The sequence below is a fragment of the Plecotus auritus genome, assembly GCF_963455305.1.
Source record: "Plecotus auritus genome assembly, chromosome: 6".
Lineage (NCBI taxonomy): Eukaryota > Metazoa > Chordata > Mammalia > Chiroptera > Vespertilionidae > Plecotus > Plecotus auritus.
The window spans coordinates 136,194,301-136,212,095 of record NC_137773.1 but is presented as its reverse complement, the minus strand read 5'-3'; the positions used below and the strand labels follow the sequence as shown (position 1 = coordinate 136,212,095).

The 17,795-nt window shown below is 55.3% G+C and overlaps 1 protein-coding gene across 3 annotated transcripts; it reads right to left on the bottom strand.

Moving 5' to 3' along the window:
* Window positions 1-261: 261 nt before the first annotated feature.
* On the bottom strand, window positions 262-15,827 carry LOC308252028 (inter-alpha-trypsin inhibitor heavy chain H4-like). 3 transcript variants are annotated; one of them, XM_080675893.1, is made up of 23 exons: window positions 15,711-15,827; window positions 14,326-14,486; window positions 13,329-13,433; window positions 13,032-13,194; window positions 12,784-12,894; window positions 12,162-12,290; window positions 11,354-11,470; window positions 10,926-11,094; window positions 10,716-10,841; window positions 10,352-10,533; window positions 10,090-10,275; window positions 7,862-8,001; window positions 7,449-7,603; window positions 6,969-7,130; window positions 6,830-6,883; window positions 6,275-6,379; window positions 5,740-5,799; window positions 5,493-5,519; window positions 5,285-5,404; window positions 4,341-4,515; window positions 2,502-2,656; window positions 2,283-2,379; window positions 262-1,837 (listed from the first exon to the last, which is right to left on the bottom strand). In XM_080675893.1, exons 1-23 carry the CDS (start codon window positions 15,798-15,800, stop codon window positions 1,768-1,770), a joined length of 2,859 nt encoding a protein of 952 aa, XP_080532019.1. In that variant the 5' UTR covers window positions 15,801-15,827; the 3' UTR covers window positions 262-1,767. The 3 variants fall into 3 exon arrangements, with proteins under 3 accessions (XP_080532019.1, XP_080532020.1, XP_080532021.1); XM_080675894.1 differs by having other exon boundaries at window positions 5,285-5,425; window positions 7,116-7,130; XM_080675895.1 differs by lacking the exons at window positions 6,830-6,883; window positions 6,969-7,130 and having other exon boundaries at window positions 6,275-6,415.
* Between the last annotated feature and the right edge of the window lie 1,968 nt (window positions 15,828-17,795).

Genomic DNA, 17,795 nt, shown 5'->3' with positions numbered 1-17,795 from the left:
TCAAGAGCTGGGAAAAGGTTTTCCCTGATGATCTGGTTTGCTTCCTCTTAACAAGCAAATGAGCTCATTTTCTGCTTTCCTCTGGCTGCGGGGAAGCTCAGAGCAAAGTTTTGTGCTGTAGCTTCTCCACTACAGTGTCCCAGACCGAACCTCCCCCTGCTCGGCCCTTCTCTTATTCCCATGGGCTTTGTTTAAAAATATATTGATTTAAATCTTCACCGAAGGATGTGTTTGATTTATTATTTATTTATTTATGGATTTATTTATTTTTAGACAGAGAGGAAGGGAGAGAGAAAGAGAAACATTGATGTGAGAGACAAACATCAATGGGTTGCCTCGTGCATGTATTCCAACTGGGGATCAAAGCCACAACCCAGGTATGTGCTCTGACTGGGGACTGAACCTGCAACCTTTTGGTGTACAGGGTGATGCTCCAACCAACTGAGCTTCCTGGGCTATAAACGTTTTTTAAGTACGCTCTGACTGTGCAGGAATTGGGTGGAATCTTGGGGGTGACTACCCCTGGGGCATGGATAGGAGAGGATTTAGAGTTCGGGGTCTGGGACACCTTCATGGGACAGATGCTTCCCTCCTGGGATGAGGGCCTCATGTCTGTCTCCTGTCTTCTAGGGCTAGCTGCTATCCAGGTGGGGAGCACAGGTGTGAAAATCAAATTGCATCATGCAAGTCCCATTGGAAAGGGGCCCAAAAGCTTGCTGAGAACTTCTAGCCAGTTTGCTTTTTTAAATAGAGTTAGGAAGAGTCAAAAATGGTTTTCATGGTCCTAGCCGCTTTCGCTCAGTGGATAGAGCATCAACCCGAGGACTAAAGGTCCTGGCTTTGATTCCGGTCAAGGATATGTACATCGGTTACAGGGTCGATCCCTGGCCCCGGTCAGGGCACGTGCAGGAGGCAACCAATCAATGTGTCTCTCTCACATCAATGTTTCTTTTTTTTTTTTTTTAATATATTTTTATTGATTTCAGAGAGGAAAGGAGAGGAAGAGAGAGATAGAAGGATCAATGATGAGAGGGAATCATTGATTGGTTGCCTCCTGCACGTTGGACTCAGCCCACAACCCAGGCATATGCCCTTGACCAGAATTGAACCTGGAACCCTTGAGTCCCCAGCCAATGCTCTATCCACTGAGCCAAACTGGTTAGGAACACATCGATGTTTCTCTCTCTGTCTCTCCCCTTCCCTTCCAGTACTCTAAAAATCAATGGAAAAATATCTTCGTTGAGGATTAACAAATGAAATGAAATGAAATGAAATGAAATGAAATGAAATGAAATGAAATGCAATGAAATGAATTGAAAACTGGTTTTCATGGACTGAAGCTGAACCTCTGCTCCCAGAGGATGTTTTCTGGCCCTAGGCCCCAAGCTGGGGTCTGGAGTGACATATACATGGGTGGTTCAATCTCTCTAAATCTTAGTTTCCATCTTATGAAATGAAGGGAGTGGACCAAAAGCTCTTCAGGGACCTACTGGCTACAGGGCTTTGCGGGCGGATTGTGAGAAGATTCTAATGTCACATGATGCTAAGTGTTCAGGGGGAGGTTCTATAGCCCTGGGGTTTGGCTGGATGGAACCAGAGATGCCCACTCCCCGATTTACACTACCTTCCTTTATTTGTAATAAGTGGAACTCCCCTCCCCATCACGGTCAAGACCCCACAGGCGGCTGTGGTCACAGGATGACAGCCATATGCATACAGTGGGGTGGCATGGGGGTGGGTGGGTGGGTATAACTCCTGCCATCAGGACTATAGCGCGACAGACCAGCAGGAAATCTCTGTTCCCGGGGTCCCCTCTTGGTAATCCAGCTTGAGCTCTCTGGGATGGATAGACAGGCAGACAGACAGACAGACAGACACAGGTGGTTAGCAAATCTCAGGTGTGGTGGGAAGAGAGGGAGAGAGCTGGGGACGGGCAAGTGGAAGGCGGAGTTTCAGGGCCCCTTAGGATTCCCTCCAGCACAGGCTGACTAGGCCCTGTCACCCAAGGGCACCCAGTTGTCCAGGGTCCAGGGCTCTGAGACTTCAGGGAGTTTGCTAATGCCCCCAACTCACCCTTAGTGATCTCTGGCTGGGGTGTTTTCTGTGGGTCTGAGTTGACCATTTCTGTGGGGTCACACTGAGGGCTGGGTCAGACATGTCTAAAGCATCAACCTTTCACCTGACTATCTCTAGTTCCCAGGCACGGACAGGGGAGTGGAGGCCCCCGGGGACATTCTCTCAGCCTCCCAGTCCACACCCGTGGCCTGTTTGTGTGGAGTCACCTGGTGGCATCGAAGTCAAACCCACGAGCCCTCAGTGTTCGCTTGCTGTCATCTGTTGTGTCTGGGGGCCCCCAGAGCACGCCCTGGTAAAAGCGGCCTGAGAGACAAAGGGTGGTCAGTGAGGGATGAAGACATGGGGACTGGGAGACACACGGCACTGCCTGTTCCCAGACAGAGGTGGAACGAGGATGCCCTGATCCAGGGTCATGGGCAGCATACCAAGGATCCCGTCGACGTGGCTGGAGAAGCGGTCAGTGTCCCGCAGAAGCAGCCGAAGCCCCTCCCCAGGGCCGTCCCAGGACAGCAGGCCGATGGTCACTTTGTCTGGGCTGCTGAGCAGCAGGAGCCCCGCCTTGTCCATGGTCATCGTGAGGCTGTGGGGAAACGTAGGCTCCTGAGAGCAAGGTAGGCATGCAGACACCCTCAGGGGACCCTGGCAGTTGGGGTGGCATGGGTGGGGGAATCCCTGTGGTGGCCTTGGGTGGGAAGTCCATTACATATTCTGAGCTTCAGTTTTCTCCTTAGCAACTGGGACCATAGTTAATTTAATAATATCTGGTGATCCCAGCATTTATAAAACAAAGTAACGGTTCCTTTCCCTCTGTTTTCTTAGATTTGGTTCCCCACAAATCCGTTTGATAAGAGTCCGGGGGTATCAGACACACTCTGCCGGAGACACTTTCCCTTGATGATCAGTGTTTACTTGTATGTTTAACATGTAGAAGGGCAAGTCTCTTCTGATTCTATCCCCTTCTTTTTTCCTAAAATAATCTCTGACAGGCTTACCTTTTTTGTTTTCGTAGGAATGTTAGGCTCCTTCGATCAGGTGGAACAAGACCCTGCTGGTACTCTGAGGTTACCTTAAAGGGACCTGCACTAAGTTTCCACTGTCTCCACGAGACTTGCTACAGGAGGTGTGGTCTGATTTTCTGCACGGAATCTTCTGCAGCTCGTGAACGTGTGTGGACCCTGTCACTATGATTAGGAGCAGTTCTTTATTCCACCTTCTGGTGCGCATGTAGTTATCAGACACCAGGAAACTTTCAGACCTTTTATGAAATGGGGAGATTTTCAGGTAAGCCCTCAGGTTTGCCAGGTGCTCACTCACTTGTCAGGTGGAAACCAGTCTCTACTGAGGGGCTCAGTTAGGGGGATGGATGAGGCTCTTTGTACTGAGCACAGGCTGGGACCAGGAGGGCAGTGCTCCCCGAGGGCCTGAGCCTCTGCCCCGCTCCAGGCCCCTCGTGACTTCTGCACCCAGAGAGCTGCCTCTGGAAGGCTCGATGGTCAGCCAGCCCCACCCAGAGAGGTCGCCACCCACCTCCGTGACCTGCCAGCTGCCAGGTGTTGGACGGACAGTCTCTCTTCCTCAGAGCGTCAGGAGTATGCTAAGAGTGACTTTCCTAACCTCCCCCTGGTGCAGTGCCTTCCAAGTCCTCACTGTTGTCATCATTCCCTCAGCACGTAGACAGCTGCCCTCCGGCATGCCCCGTGGGCACCATCCCTTCTAAAGAGCCAAGTGCTCCCTGTCACATTCCCTCATTGGGTCTCCCCTTAGCCTCCACCTCAGGCTTGGGGTGATTCTCCCCAGGTCTGAGTGAGGAAACTGAGGCTAAGAGGGTCTAAGCAGCCTGCCCAGGGTAACACATGATTAGCAGCAGTGTGGCTCCAACCCACATTGTCCTCTGCACGGGAGAGTGACCTGGGTTAGGTATGGCCATGCTGGGGGGCAAGCCCACATCTGGTCCCTCTGGAGTCCCAGGCCACCCACTGCATATGTGGTGGCCAGTGAAAGGTCTGTGGGGGGGATGTATGAGATCAAGGGTAGTGCTCAGGGGCATGACCGTGTGTGAGCAGCCAGGTCCCCGGAACAACCGCTGGTGCCCCCCGGAGAAAGAGGTATGGCTCTGCCCAACCGGTGGGGGTGGCCCACTGCATAGGACTCAAGCCCAGCCCAAGCACTTCATCCCCAAGCCTGTGGCCTCAGGCCACCGGTCAGCACTGTCACTGGCTAACGTAGCCTCAGAGGTCACTGCTGGTACCCAGGCTGAGGCTTACCCAGGCATCACCACGAATAGCGTCTCCTTCCATTTGTACTCAGAGCTTCTTCGGCCCCTAGTCACTACCACGTGCTCAGGGGACACGTGGACCTGCAGCTGGGGATTCTTGAAAGTCACCTCAATCCATGAGAACTGGGCCTTCTCCATCTTATACTCCCCAGTCACCTCGAGACCTGAGAGAGCCGGGAGCAGAGGTCAGAGGCATGGCCCGGCTGGGCACTGGCCTGCACAGGAGGCGCTCCCTGATTATGTCCCCCAGAACTGTCCTTCACCAGCCCCCGCCTCACTGCCCTGTCCCCAGCATTCCCTCACACTGGAGTCTGGTTTCCACGATCTTTTCTCTCATCCCTTGGTTGCATTTGACTTTGGAAGGGCCACAGTCCTCAGTGATGGACACTTTCAGATGAGCCCTCAGAGAAGGGAGATCGTGTCTGAAGTCCCGGAACCTTTAGAAAGCGCTGTAATGTGTCTGGCCCTGAGCTAGGTGCCATGGGCCAAGAGTGAGTTGGAAAATCAGCGTTCCCCACCCTCATGGAGCAAACAGCCTCTAGGCCTGGTGTGTGGAGGTGGGAGACTGTGTGTGAGCATCCCTGAGTGCTGTACGTCTCCACTTCAGACTTCACACCTCAGCTCAACCAGTATGACCCTTCTGGGGGGTGGGGAGCAGGTGTGGTCAGCACCCCTCCCTCCTCTTGCCATTCCTCTTCTCCATACTCTCTAAGGTCCCACTACTATCTTTCAGGGCTCTGGGCTTCTGCCAACCTCTGCCTCTCCCTAGTAAACCCCCACTTGTCTGCCAAGGCCCAGTCACTCCTGTGTGACCTCGTGCAGCCTCATATGCCCCTCAAACAGCCCTGGCCTCCGCTCTGGGCTTTTGCCTCTAGGTCGCTTTGGGCACTGCCTGCAGAGGGTTTCTCTGGAAGGTGACTGGTCAGGCCTCACCTTGGTCAGGGTCTGAGAGCAGGAGTAATAATGGCCCCGGGGTGAGCTTGATGTCCACGCAGAGCTGGTCCCCGCTCTGCCCAGGCAGAGGCAGGATGACGGTGGGAGCCTGGATGGGGGCTGGGTCAGCAGATGCGGTTGCTGGGGCAGGTAGAACATTCTGGAGGGCAGTGATGGGAAGGGGGGCTGAGAGGGGCTAGCAACTTACCTGGTGGTGGGGCTGTGGGGCTTGTTTCTGAAAGAAAAAGTCTTTGTTTAGCCATCCCCTTCCTCGGAGCTGGGACAGGGGGAATGGAAGGATGGGACAGTGTATGGGTGTGGCCAGGGTTCCTTCTCCACTTCAACATTGAGAAACCATGTAACAGGTTCCTAGAGATCCCCAAGGCTCTCCCATCCCAGGGTCTTCCTGCTCTAGGACCATCGTACACTTCAGGGAATCTGGTCTGGGGGCCTACCTTCCATTGTTTCATCCAGGTAACCATCCAGTGTAGTGGGACCACCAGAGGAGGAAGATGCTAGTACAGGATTGGCCAGAAATGGAAAGGGAGAAGGCAGTCAGGATTCAGAGCAATCAGCACGCCCTCCAGCCATCACTGCCACCTGCCACCCGCCAAGCTCCAGCCCTGCGACCCCTGCCCCACATACACCCAACCTAGGAGAGCACACTTTAGGAAAAACACTGAGGAGACAGGGTCCAGCTGGTGTTGCGGCTGGGTCTCTACCAGCCTGGAGATCAAAACAGCTCATGGGGCCACTCATGGCTTTGGGAATGGTGGAAGCCTTGCCTTTCCAGAAGGTTCCATGCTGAGCCAGCCTCCAGAGTGTAATGAGTCTGGTTCAGTGAAAATACATGACACACTACTTCATGTCAAGCCCCACTGCAACTATCCCTGGTCTGTGCCCAGCCCTGTGCAGGGTGCTTGCTCTCATCCAACTCTACAGGCAGGTTTCCCTATGCCCTTGAGCAAATGAGGTCAGAAAGTGGCTTACCTATCCCGCTGGGTACCCTCGGATACGAATTAGAGAATGGATAACGATAACGAGAAGGATTAAGAAATCCAGGTGGTTCCTTGAGGAGCCGTAGATGAACTCCACCTAATGGGGAAACTCCAGCTTTAGAAAAGTTGACACCTGCAGTCTTTACTCAAGCGGAGTCATGGGTCCCCACCACCAGGGCTCTGGGACCCACCCCGGGAGACGGATGTAGAGAGGGCAGATGGCTCCCTTCCCCCACCCACCACTCTGAGAGGCTCTCCCCCTACAGCCAAGAGAAACTCAAAGCTGGGAAAGGAACCCTTCTTGAACTCCTCCCCGCTGGGATATCAGTCACTTCAAACGACCTTGTCCTCTGAAGTCTCTTCTGCCCCTAACAAAAGGTCCTGCATGGCTGCCTCCTAATCAGATGCACCTGAACTGAGTCCCAGCCCAGCCACCAGCCAGGTGAGCCAAGCAAGCCACTCACCCACAGTCAGGGCAGAGCCCAGCCTGTGGCCAGGGTCAAGGTTCTGTCAGTCTCCCCTCCCACTACCTCTCCTCCTTTGCTACCTGGTAATATGGGCCCTGCGTGTCCCATGGCTCGATGTCTGAAGACAGTGCGACCTGGAAATCAGAGAGACCTGGGTGTGCATCCAGATGGATGGGGACTGTGCCCCTAGCACCCAGGACAGCCAATATCTGAACGAACAGGTGACTAAAGCACCAACGTGCTTGGGCAGACAATGCCCCCTCCTGGCAGCAGGCTGGGCTGGAGAGGCCTTGGCCAGCAACTTTGTGGGACTGAGGTCTGATGTCCTGTCACCAATTCCAGCCTTTGAAGGTATTAGGCTCTTACCTGAGGGAACCTTTTCTGGATAAAACAAAAAGAGAAGAGAGAGAAACAGAGTGAGAGAGGGAGAGAGAGAGATACTATCGGGGTAGTTTTAATACATTTGAAGTGCTTATGTAACGTTGCTTCCAACCACAGCACTACATAGGTGCAGTGCATTGGGGAGGGTCGGGAGACCTGGCCTCATTTTCCTCATCTATGAAATGGGATGCATCTCCTGGGAGTCCTTGGAGACTGTGTGGCAGGGTTAGGGTCTTGGTCAGGATGTGGGGGAGGGGCTGGGAGATGACTGGGTCCAAACTCTGCTGCCAGAGGCTAGGAGCCCACTCTCACACCCACCATTATCCACGGGCTTCTCAGCAACTTGAGACTGTTCTTGGCCTTCCGGTTTGGTGACCACCATGGATGTGAGCGGGGTGACAAAGCTATAGTTGAGCGACAAGCCCAGAGCTTGGGTCTCCAGGGCCTGCTTATCAGCATCGGACACGGAAACCCTGCAGGTAGAGAGCACAGAGGCCCAGCAGGTCCCTGGATGCCTAGCTCCATTCTCCCTCCCTTCCAGACCCTTGGGGGTGAGGGGCGGGCTCCCTACTGGGAGAGTCTGGAGCTCAGACACCACACCATGACCCCCCTCTCTCCATACCTAGGAGGTGCCCAGGCCACCTGTGCTGTCCCACCCATGAGGACCTCGGGAAGGCATTGAGGCCGTGTGTGGCCGCCCCAGCAGGCCCTTGGGGGTGCAGGCCACCCACATTCGCTCCAGCAGTTGATGGATGGTCAGGTACGCCCAGAGTCTCTCCATGAAGCCGTGGAAGATGTACTTGGGCTTTTGGAACTCCTCTTCCTGCTTTGCCACCTGGGACTCCATTTGGAAGGTGATGTTCTCCGTGGGCTGGAAAGAGGGGCCCAGCCAGGCGGCAGCAGTGAGGGCCTGACACCCGCACCTGGCCTGGCGCATCCCAGCCTAGTTGGGACTGGGCAGGTCCCCTGGATTGGCTGTGAAGACTGCATTCCCTTGGAGTAGGTGGGGAGCAGGGAGGGAGTTTAGGGGTGTAAGGGGCTCAGCCACAGAGCCTCCAAGGATGAGAAGGAGGTGGAGAGAAAGGTAGAAACTGTTACAGGTGCAAAGCCAGGAACTCAGATCAGGTGCAGCTTTTGGGAAGAAGGAAAATGAGGATGGGATCTGGACCCCAGGCCAGTGCAGAAGCAGCATCAAATGCAGTTTAAAGCAGAAAGGGTCCCAAGACGGCCCACCCCAAAGATGGAGACTCTGGGGACAGAGATACAAGTGCCTTCCCCAGCAGTCATGGCAGAGTTGGAAAGAGAACTCAGGCTTTGATAGGATTTGGAGCCCCATGTACCCCATTAAGCTGCCCCTTGACCAGGCTTGTGCCCTCTGCTGGGACCAGGCACTGTCCAGTGGTGACAGCGAGGCATGTGCCCAAGTTTCAGGTGGACTGCTGCTTCCTTTCTCAGAGTGCGGCCTTCTGGTCTCAGGCTGACCTGGCCAGCAGCCTGGGACGTGGGGCCTGCGGGCAGAGGAACTCTAGCCTTTCCTGTCACAATTCCCCGGCGGCCAAAAGCCTTTGCGATGTGGATCAGACCCCACCCCAGCTGCTGGAGACGCCCTCCTCTGTTTCTCACCAGAGCCAGGCCACTCACACCTTTGTCACGTGCAGGCCACCTGCACAAATGCCCTATCCACCTGCACAGCTACCTATTCGATGTTTTCCTTAAGTGAACTTTAAATAGACTAACACTCTCCACTTGGCCTCGTCCCCAGCAATACGACCAGGGAAGTCCTAGGGGTTGGAGTTACATTTCTCAGAAGATACATTAGGATAAATACGTAATTGCTCAAACAATGACATGTGTGACTCCCCCTAGTCACCCTGGTTCCTCACGTTGGGAAGTCCCAGCCTCCAGGGTAACACCAGCAGCTAACATGTGTGGAATGTTTACCCTGGGCCAGATGTTAATCCCCACGGCAGTCTCACAAGGTGGTAAGATGACCGATTCTCATTTTCACACAGAAGGAAACGGAGGCACAGGGAGATTAGGTGAAATCCCCAGGCCTCACCCCTCGGAGGTGGCAAAGAGGGGGTGGAAGCCAGGCTTCTGGTCACCTGTATGCACTGCTCATTGTGACACGTGCTACTTCTCTGAGACTCAGCCAGCCCTGGTCCCAGCGTGTCCGCCTGCCATGCATGCCTGAAACATTCCTCCATCACTTCACCATCTGGCCTCTGCCACCTCCTACTCATCCCGCAGTCGCAGCTGAGTCCTGTCCAGGAAGTCCTCCGGGATCTCTAGGCCAGGTTGGGGCTCCCATGCTGCTCCCCTAAGTCCCTGGGTTCATCCTCTCAGGGACACCCCAGCTTCTAGGTCTTTCCTTGTTTGTGTGACGATTTACCCAATGTCTCTCTCACGAGGGCAGTATCCCTAAGGCCTAGGAAAGTTGTGGCTCAGAGCAGGTGCTCACATTCTCTTTGTGGAATGAGGGGTCCCCTGCGGCACAGAGGCAGGGAGAACTGGGCAAGCAGAGGGCACCATGTGGTGAGCTGGGGTGAGTGTTGCCTGGGCGGCAATGGGCCTAAGGGCAAGTTCGACCTCAGTCTGCTCATCTGTGAAGTGGGAGCAGCCCTCCCTGCCTGATTGCAATCTCAGAGGGCTGGTGGAGGACAGAGGGCATGTCAAACCCAGTGCCCTAGGGCACAGCAGCAGCAACACAGACTGACTATGGAGTGCCTACCACGTGCAGGCAAGATCAGGTGCTCTCAGGAGAATCAAGACATTATCTCATTGAATCCTCTCCACCAGCCATGCAGTGGGGACTAAGGTCATCCATGGTGGCAGGGGGCACTTTGTAACTTGCCCAAGGTCAGTCGGCTGGAGTCTGACAGGACTGGAGTTTGAACCTAGCCCCTCTGAATGCCTGCTGCAGCCACCCTTCCACACCAGGATGGCTGGTCACACTCACCAGCTGCCCGCTGACTATGGCTGAGAGAACCTCAGGGCTCTGGGCCCGCAGCTTCCCAGCCACTACCATCTCGGAGCCCTTGAAGAACAGCCGGAAGTTGTCCTGCGTGACCTCCTCCACGGCATTGCTTGGGTACTCGAAGGTCACTGCGGTCAGCAGGGGGTTGGCCACCTCCTGGTAGAAGTCCTGCAGAGTGGGGGGTGTCACGAGGGCCGGGCAGGGTCATCCCTGACTCACCCAGCCCTCAGGGGTAGGCTGGCACCTGCAGCTGCAGGGCGGAGTCCGAGTCCTCGTAGATGCGCCGAGCCAGGCCACCGTTGTCCAGCGCCAGCTTCTCCAGGAAGGCATAGCTGACATCGAAGCCAAAGCCCAGGCAGAAGAGGCTGTACTGACCGCCTATGGCCTCCTGCACATTCTTCTGGATCTTCGTGGGGTTGGTCTCGCCTGGACCCAGCATTTTGGGGCAGGGGTGAGAATATAGGGATTTGCTCAGAGGATATTTTTGGAATCTCAGAGCCAGAGAGGCCTCAGGGACCCCTCGCTTCCCCAGGTCCCACAGCAACCCAGGATGCAGCCCCAGCGATGCCCCCTGAGCAGTGTGCCCTGCAGTTGCACTGTGCCCTCACCCACAGTGGGGTCGCCATCGGTGAGGAGGAGGAAGAGGGAGACGCTCCCTGAGGGCAGCTGCTCCTCCCGGGTGGCTGTGTCCAGCAGCTGCACGGCCATCAGCATCGCATCGTTGATATTGGTTCCTGAGGGGCACACACTCTCAGGATGCGTCTCAGGCGGGGCTCGTGCCCGGAAGCCCCACCCTGCAGGGTTGCCCTGGTGCTCACCTCCCTGGGCCTTGATGCTGTTAGCGTATTTCTTGGCCTCCTCCACGTTCTGGGTCGAAGCTGGCACCAGCGATGGTTTCCACTGGGTTGCTTCCCTGCTGAAGCTAATGAGGTTGAAGTGGTCTTCGGGCCTGAGGTCCTCCAGGATCTTGATGAGGGCTTCCCGAGTCTGGTCAGGGCAAGGGGAAACAAAGTGGGTGTCTCAGGGGGACCTCCTTGGGGGTTCATGTGTCCTTGGGCTGCACCTCCAGGCCCACACCTGCAGTGGGAACATGGTGAATGCTCCAGGGTCAGGACCAGCTCTGACCTCGGTCTCTGGAAACCTCCACCCAGGAAGATGGAGAAGGCAGGGTCTGCCTGCTAGACCAGAGCTGACGGTGTGAGGCCTCTGAGAGTTTACAGGCCCTGCCCTGGCCTATGGTACCCACCTGCCGGATTTTCTTGCCCATCATGGAGCCACTCGTGTCAATGACAAAGATCACATTCTTGGGTATCATGGACAGACCCTCGGGGGCAAAGTAGTGCACAAAGTAGCCATTCTCGATCTATGACCAGAGTGAGACACACCCCAGCTGATGAGAGCTGCAGTCCTGCCCTGCCCTGCCCCACCGCACCTCCTTACTCCAAATCCCCGGGTCCCCATCCTCTCTTCATTTTAAGCTCCTCTGTCACATTCCCCCTGCTAACCTCCCCAAGTCCTTGCCATCTTTTAAAAAAAATCTTTATTATTGAAAGTATTACAAAGTCCCCCTTTTTTCCCCATTGGCCTCTTCAAGTCTGCCATCCCCCTCCAGTCCTTCACCACCCTATTGTCTGTGTCCATGGGTTATGCACATATGCATACAAGTCCTTTGGTTGGTCTATGCCCACTCACCCTCCCCCACCTCCGCATTCCTCACCATGTCTTAGGACTCCATCAGTCTACTCTTTTGCTAAAACCTTCCCTGCTATGCATGACCCACTGGAACTCTACTCCACTTTGCTTCCTATTTGTTTGAATAGCTGAGGCAGTTTAGAGGTAATAAACCTTCTATAGCAGATGAAACTTTTCTGCCTCCGAAAGGGAATTCTTTCAGGGACAGCAAAACTAAACTGCGTGTTTTCTAACTGTTGCCCTTGGTGCACACCGACCGGCAGGAGCAGTTTTTTTGCCTTTTCTTCTACAACAGCCAGGCTCAGGCTCCTGAGGATGGATGGATTTCCTGGTTATTCTGCTCTCCCCTGGAGCCCACGCACCTGAATGGAGCCTCCAGAGAGGGTGCGGTTCACATCATAGCGGATAATGAGGTTGCCATCCACAACTGTGTCCTGTTGCTCTGCAGACTTCTGTTGCTGGGAGAGCGTGGGCTTGAATCGGATGTGAGCCTAGAGGGACGACAGACTGGGCTGATGTCGGGGGAGCAGCAAGGCCATGCTCACACCCCTCACCCCATTGAGAATCGCCCAGGATGAGAATTCCACCTTATGTCAAATGCCAGGGAACTCTCTCTCAGGCTGGGCTGTCAGGTGGCCGGCCTCAGTATAGCGGATGGGTGTGAGCGAGGAGCCTCTGCTCCGGAGCCTTGCCAGCAGAGCCTGGGCTGAGGATGTGTGCGATCCAGCCTCCGCCTTTCCCCCTGGTCCTGCGACCCTCATGTCAGTGTCCTCTCCCAGGCGCCCCCTAACCAGCACCCGCAGTCCTCCTCTAGGCCTTCCCCTTCTCATCTGCCACATGTCAGCGCAGACACAGAGACCCCAGAAGCCCGCCAGCTGAGAGATTCTGCCCAATTGTCCCGCTCTCTGGAGATCCAGGCTCATCGGGCTGGCCTGAAGACAGGCCCCTTGGTACCCGCACCTCCACCCACTGTGGCAGGCCCACCTTGGTCTGGTTCTGTGAGATGGTGAGGGCGTCTGCAAGCTCATTGGTCATGAAGGTGCTCTCTGTCTCCAGAAAGCTGATGCCCTGAGGCTCAAAGATGTGAATGTCCATCTGCAAGGAAGAAATGGGTCACTGGGTTAGCCAGGAGCCAGGGCTGGGCCTCACAGGAGGCAGAGGGGGCAGGGGGGCCACCCTCAGCAGCACAGGGTCCTCTAGGAGGCCTCCTGGGAAGAGGCAGTTCCAGGTACCTGCAGGTGCTTGACCAGCTGCCGGGGCTGGACTTTCAGCAGCAGCTCATACACTCCCAGACGCCGCTTGAGCAACTCCTCGTACACCAGCTCGAAGGTGACCTTGGCAGAGGGAGCCACGCTGACCGATACCTGGAACTGCTCCATCTTTCTCCCAGTGGCCCTGGGGGAGGAGGGCATCAGGCCTGCCCCTCCAGACCAGGTAGGGTATGCACACTGGAGGCAGAAGCAGAACTAAAGGCAAGGGCAACTTCTGCCCCACCCCCACTGGGGTCTCCCACACCCCCTTGGGCTCACTTGACGAGGCCAGCGCTCTCCCCCCTGGCCACGGCCGCACTGTACTGCTTCTGGGCTGCATCCTTCTGCTTGATGTTCCCTGGGTACATCACACCGTCGATGATCCTGGGGCAGGAAAGTGTGTGCTGTCGAGAGCCTGGTGCTGGGGCTGGGGGGGGCCTCTCCAATCCCACCTCCTCCAGGGAGCTTCTCTGGGACTTACTCTGCCTCCTGATAGAGTGACTCCTACCTTTACCAGACCTCAGCCCTGTTTATTATGCACCTACTGTGTACAATACTGTGCAGGACCCTGGGTAAGGGCGGGCAGCCTCTGCAAGGTGTGCCAGGCCTCTGTCTACCCTGAGGCATGCACAATGTAATGAACATTCATTTTACTGAACAGACAGGAGAGGAAGGTTGCAGAGGAGGCAGGGCTGAGCTAAGTCCTGGCCTCTCTTCGCCCTTCCGCTCTGGCCCCACATCCAATTGCCCCCTCCACCTCATAGACTGTCCCAGAGGAACCTGTGGACCACCAGCACGTGCTTTATGAGCTGCGCTTGTACCCAGCCCTGTGCCCAGATGTGGGGCAGGCTGAGGAGGAGGGAGAGGCCAGGCTCCCAGGCCAGTGGGAGACACAGGGCTAAAAGGCTTTGAACCCTCTTCCCACCAGCACAGGGCAGGAGGATTGCAGATGTGGGTGGAGGGAAGGGTGAAAGGAGGAAGGGATGGAGGGACACATGGAATATGGATGGAGGGCGAGAGGGATGGATATGGAGGAAAAGATAGAAGGAGGGAGGAAGAGTTGGAGGAATGAAAAGGAGGAGGAAAGGAGTGGTGGATGGGTGGAACATCTCTGAGAATAAGTTCCTGATAAAGCCTCTGGTTCCCTGTGCTGCCTGCAGGTGGAGTGCACACACCTCACGTCAGCAGGGGGTCCTCTCTCCCTGAGGGACACGCGGGGAGGGGATGGCAGTACTGGATGGGTAGGGGACGTGGAGGTGGGCGGGAAGGCACCTACATGGAGAAGTTGGTGATGAAGGCTTTCTTGGGCAGCTCCATCTGGAAGGTGGCCTCCTGCATGGAATCCGCTCTGTTGACCACCCTGCTGGTGATGACCGTGTGGGCAAACCGGGAGGAGACCCTGGAGTCCACAGTGAGGCTGTAGATGTCGATGGCATTCTGGACCAGTGAAGGAGGAGGGGAACTGCTTCAACGCCAGCCCGACTTGGAGCAATGCTCTTCAAGAGCCGGCCGTGACCTAGGTCCCAAACCAAGCCCTGGCCCTACCCCCAAGAGCGATGGACGCCTCAGGCAAAACCCCATGAGGCATTTCACATGTGGATCTTTCTCTCAAATAAGAGGCAGTTCTGTGCTCCATTCCCCGCTCTACAGTGCCAGGGCAGGAACCAGTCTGTCAACACACAGGGGGTGGAAGGTGGAGCCTGAGCCCCAGTGTGTCAGGGAAGAGACTCTCACTTTTCCTGGCCCTGGTTGGGATCAGGAAGCTCTGAACAGTGTAAGGGCAGCAAACAAGTCCTTTGATTTCTGGCGACCAGAAATAGAGGAACACAGCTCCTGCCAGTCGCCCACAGGGGCCTCCAGGAGCTGGGAGAATCTGGAGGTAACCAGGGTCCAGTCTCTAAGAGCTGAGAACGTTCTCCTTTGCCCCCTTTCCCTGCAGCCATGGGCCCCACCCCCCAGTTGCCCTGCCCTGCAGCACTGACCCTGGCCCTGCAGAGACTGTCAGTCCCCACAGGTCACTGACCCAGGCACCTGCTCTTCGACCAAGGTCTAAGGTTCGCATGTGCACACATGAGAAGCCTTACACATCTCCTGCCAGCCTGCATATGACACACTTGTGTACATGCCAGCTCTGTTTACCTGCACACGCAGCCTAGCAGAGGTGGGTGCCTGGCCGAGCGGCTTGTTACACGTGTGTCTGCTCTGTGCCAGGCACTGTACTAAGCATTTCATAGTGTTACAGGTTCCATCTTCACAACAAACCTCCAAATAGGGTCTATTATCACCCTGCTTCACAGTCGCGGAAAGGGAGACAGGAAGCATCATTACCTTGAGGCCATTCAGCCAGGGAGAGGGCGAGCTGGACTCAGGATCCCCACTCCCACCCTCCCCCCACTGCCGGCCTCCAGGGGCAACTTGCTAACCTGCAATTCCTCACCTGGAACATGGGAATAGGATCACTCCTTCTAGCGAACAGGACAGGGGAGAAGGAGTGTCCATAAAGCCCTCGGGACATGCCTGGTGGATAGTCAGCACCACTTTTTTGCATACACACAGATCCGTGCTCACTTGCTCGCTCACCCTCACACAGGCTCTCATTCATTCACCAGCTCATACCACTCACACTTCGGTGCGCACACAGGTGCCCGGGGCATCCGCTACCTTTTGGGCACGGGTGGTCTGGAGGACAGCCAGCAGCGGCAGCAGGACCAGCACGATGGCACAGGCGTGGGCAGGGGCTGGGGGCTTCATTTGGGCTCCAGTGCCTGTCAGGCTGCTTCTGAACGTGAGAGACAGTGGGGAATGAATTAGTAACCTGCTTGCAGCTCCGCCCCTCCGGGGGCAGGTTCCGGAAAATTGGGATCTACAAGCCAAAACCTGCAGTGGACTCAGATAAGCAGGCCAACTGCGAATGTCCTGTGGACCTTGGCTGGGGGCAGATACATGCACAGTAAGTCCTCAGTGTCATCAGGATAGGTTCTTGGAAACAGCAACTTTAAGTGAAGTGATGTATACCTGAGAAACGAGTTCAGTTCCTGTGGCATATTTCTGGTCACAAAAACATCACCAACTTCTAAATAAAAATCCAAAATGTTGAAATCAGTGTGTGCTATACATATATTTAAAAAAGATTCATACAAACAAGTAAGATCATGCGTTTCCAACTTGCTTATTCCAGTTTAGGGTTTCTGATGCCCAAAGCCTCTCCCAGCAGCTCAGGGTGTAAAAGGTGAGACCCCAACCTGGACAGGACACTCATCCATCGAAGGTCACACTTCCACACACCCACGCTAGACTGGAATGACTAGCTCGCCCTCTCCCTGGCTGAATGGCCTCAAGGTAATGATCCTTCCTGCCTCCCTTTCCTCATCTGTGAAGCAGGGTGATAATAGACCCTATTCGGAGGTTTGTTGTGAAGATGGAACCTGTAACACTATGAAGTACTTAGTACAGTGCCTGGAGACACACCGGTTCATCTCATGTGCACATCTTTGGGATGTGGGAGGAAACCATGGAGAAAACCCACAAAGACCATATAAACTCCACACAGTGGCCCTCACTAAGAATGGAGTTTTTCCTCACCAAAATTGTAACCAAAAGAGGTTGAATAAAACATTATTCGAGGACCTGCTACACTGAGGAAAGGCAGGCTCAGGTGGGAGCTAGGTATGGGCATACCTTCAGAAAGGTCCAGAACCTGCCCAGGTCACCATTACCCTTTACACCAGTCAGTCCACCAAGCGCCCTGGGGCTTGGGGGCACAACTGGGAACCAGCCCACTCTCCATAAGCCCAGCCTGGAGGAAACAGAGGGATGGCTGGGAAGAGGAGGGCGGGGGCAGCTTCCGGGAGGCCAGGTTGGGGTGACTGGGCAGTGGGGCCCTATAGACCCTGAGCACTCCTTGGGGTGTCTGAGTGGGGCAAGATCTGCTGGGGTCAAGGCAGGGTGGATCTGCCTTATTTCTGGGGTGAGAGCGGCTGGGCCCAGGAGACCCCTTCTCTCTCCTGGGGTCCCAGGCTGCTGTTCAAGCCCCACTAATCTAGCCAGGGTGCTGGGTTCAACTCCAGCAAGGCCCCCAACACAAGACCTGCACTTTGGTAATACAAACCGAGAGCCAAAAAGATGCCACACATTGTGGCCCAGAGGCCTCCCTCTGGGGAATTTACTGAACGTGTGGAACAAACAAGAAGGGACAGAGCTCCTAAAGGGGGGATTCAGTGTGCTGGCCTGTAAACATGGATGACCTACATGGAGGTCAGTCATGCCAAGGGAGTCCATGAGTCACGGATTGAAGGAGAAAGGGCAGATGGCTGCTCTGTCAGCACACCAAGGCAGTGCCCGTCAGGAGCCCGGACCCATGGAGGGTGGCCCCAGGGCCTGGGATAGGATTACCGATGACTTTAGATTTTCCTTTAATAAAATTGAAATGCTTTTTATAAAACAAAATTGGTTTTATAGGAAGGAAGGCAGGGAGGGATGGAGAGGGAGGGGAAGAGAGAGAGAAAGGAAGAGAGAAAGAGACATCGATGTGGGAGAGAAACATGTACCGGCTGCTTCCTGCAGGCACCCACAATGGGGATCGAACCCACCACCTTTTGACGAGTCTCCAACCAAGTGAGCCATACCAGCCAGGGCTAACGTTGAAACACTCTTAAAACAAATAGCAATAAAACAAATAACACAGCTGGCACGTGTCCCTGGTGGCTCGGGGAAAGCCTAGCCCCTGGGCCAGTGGCCACAGATGGG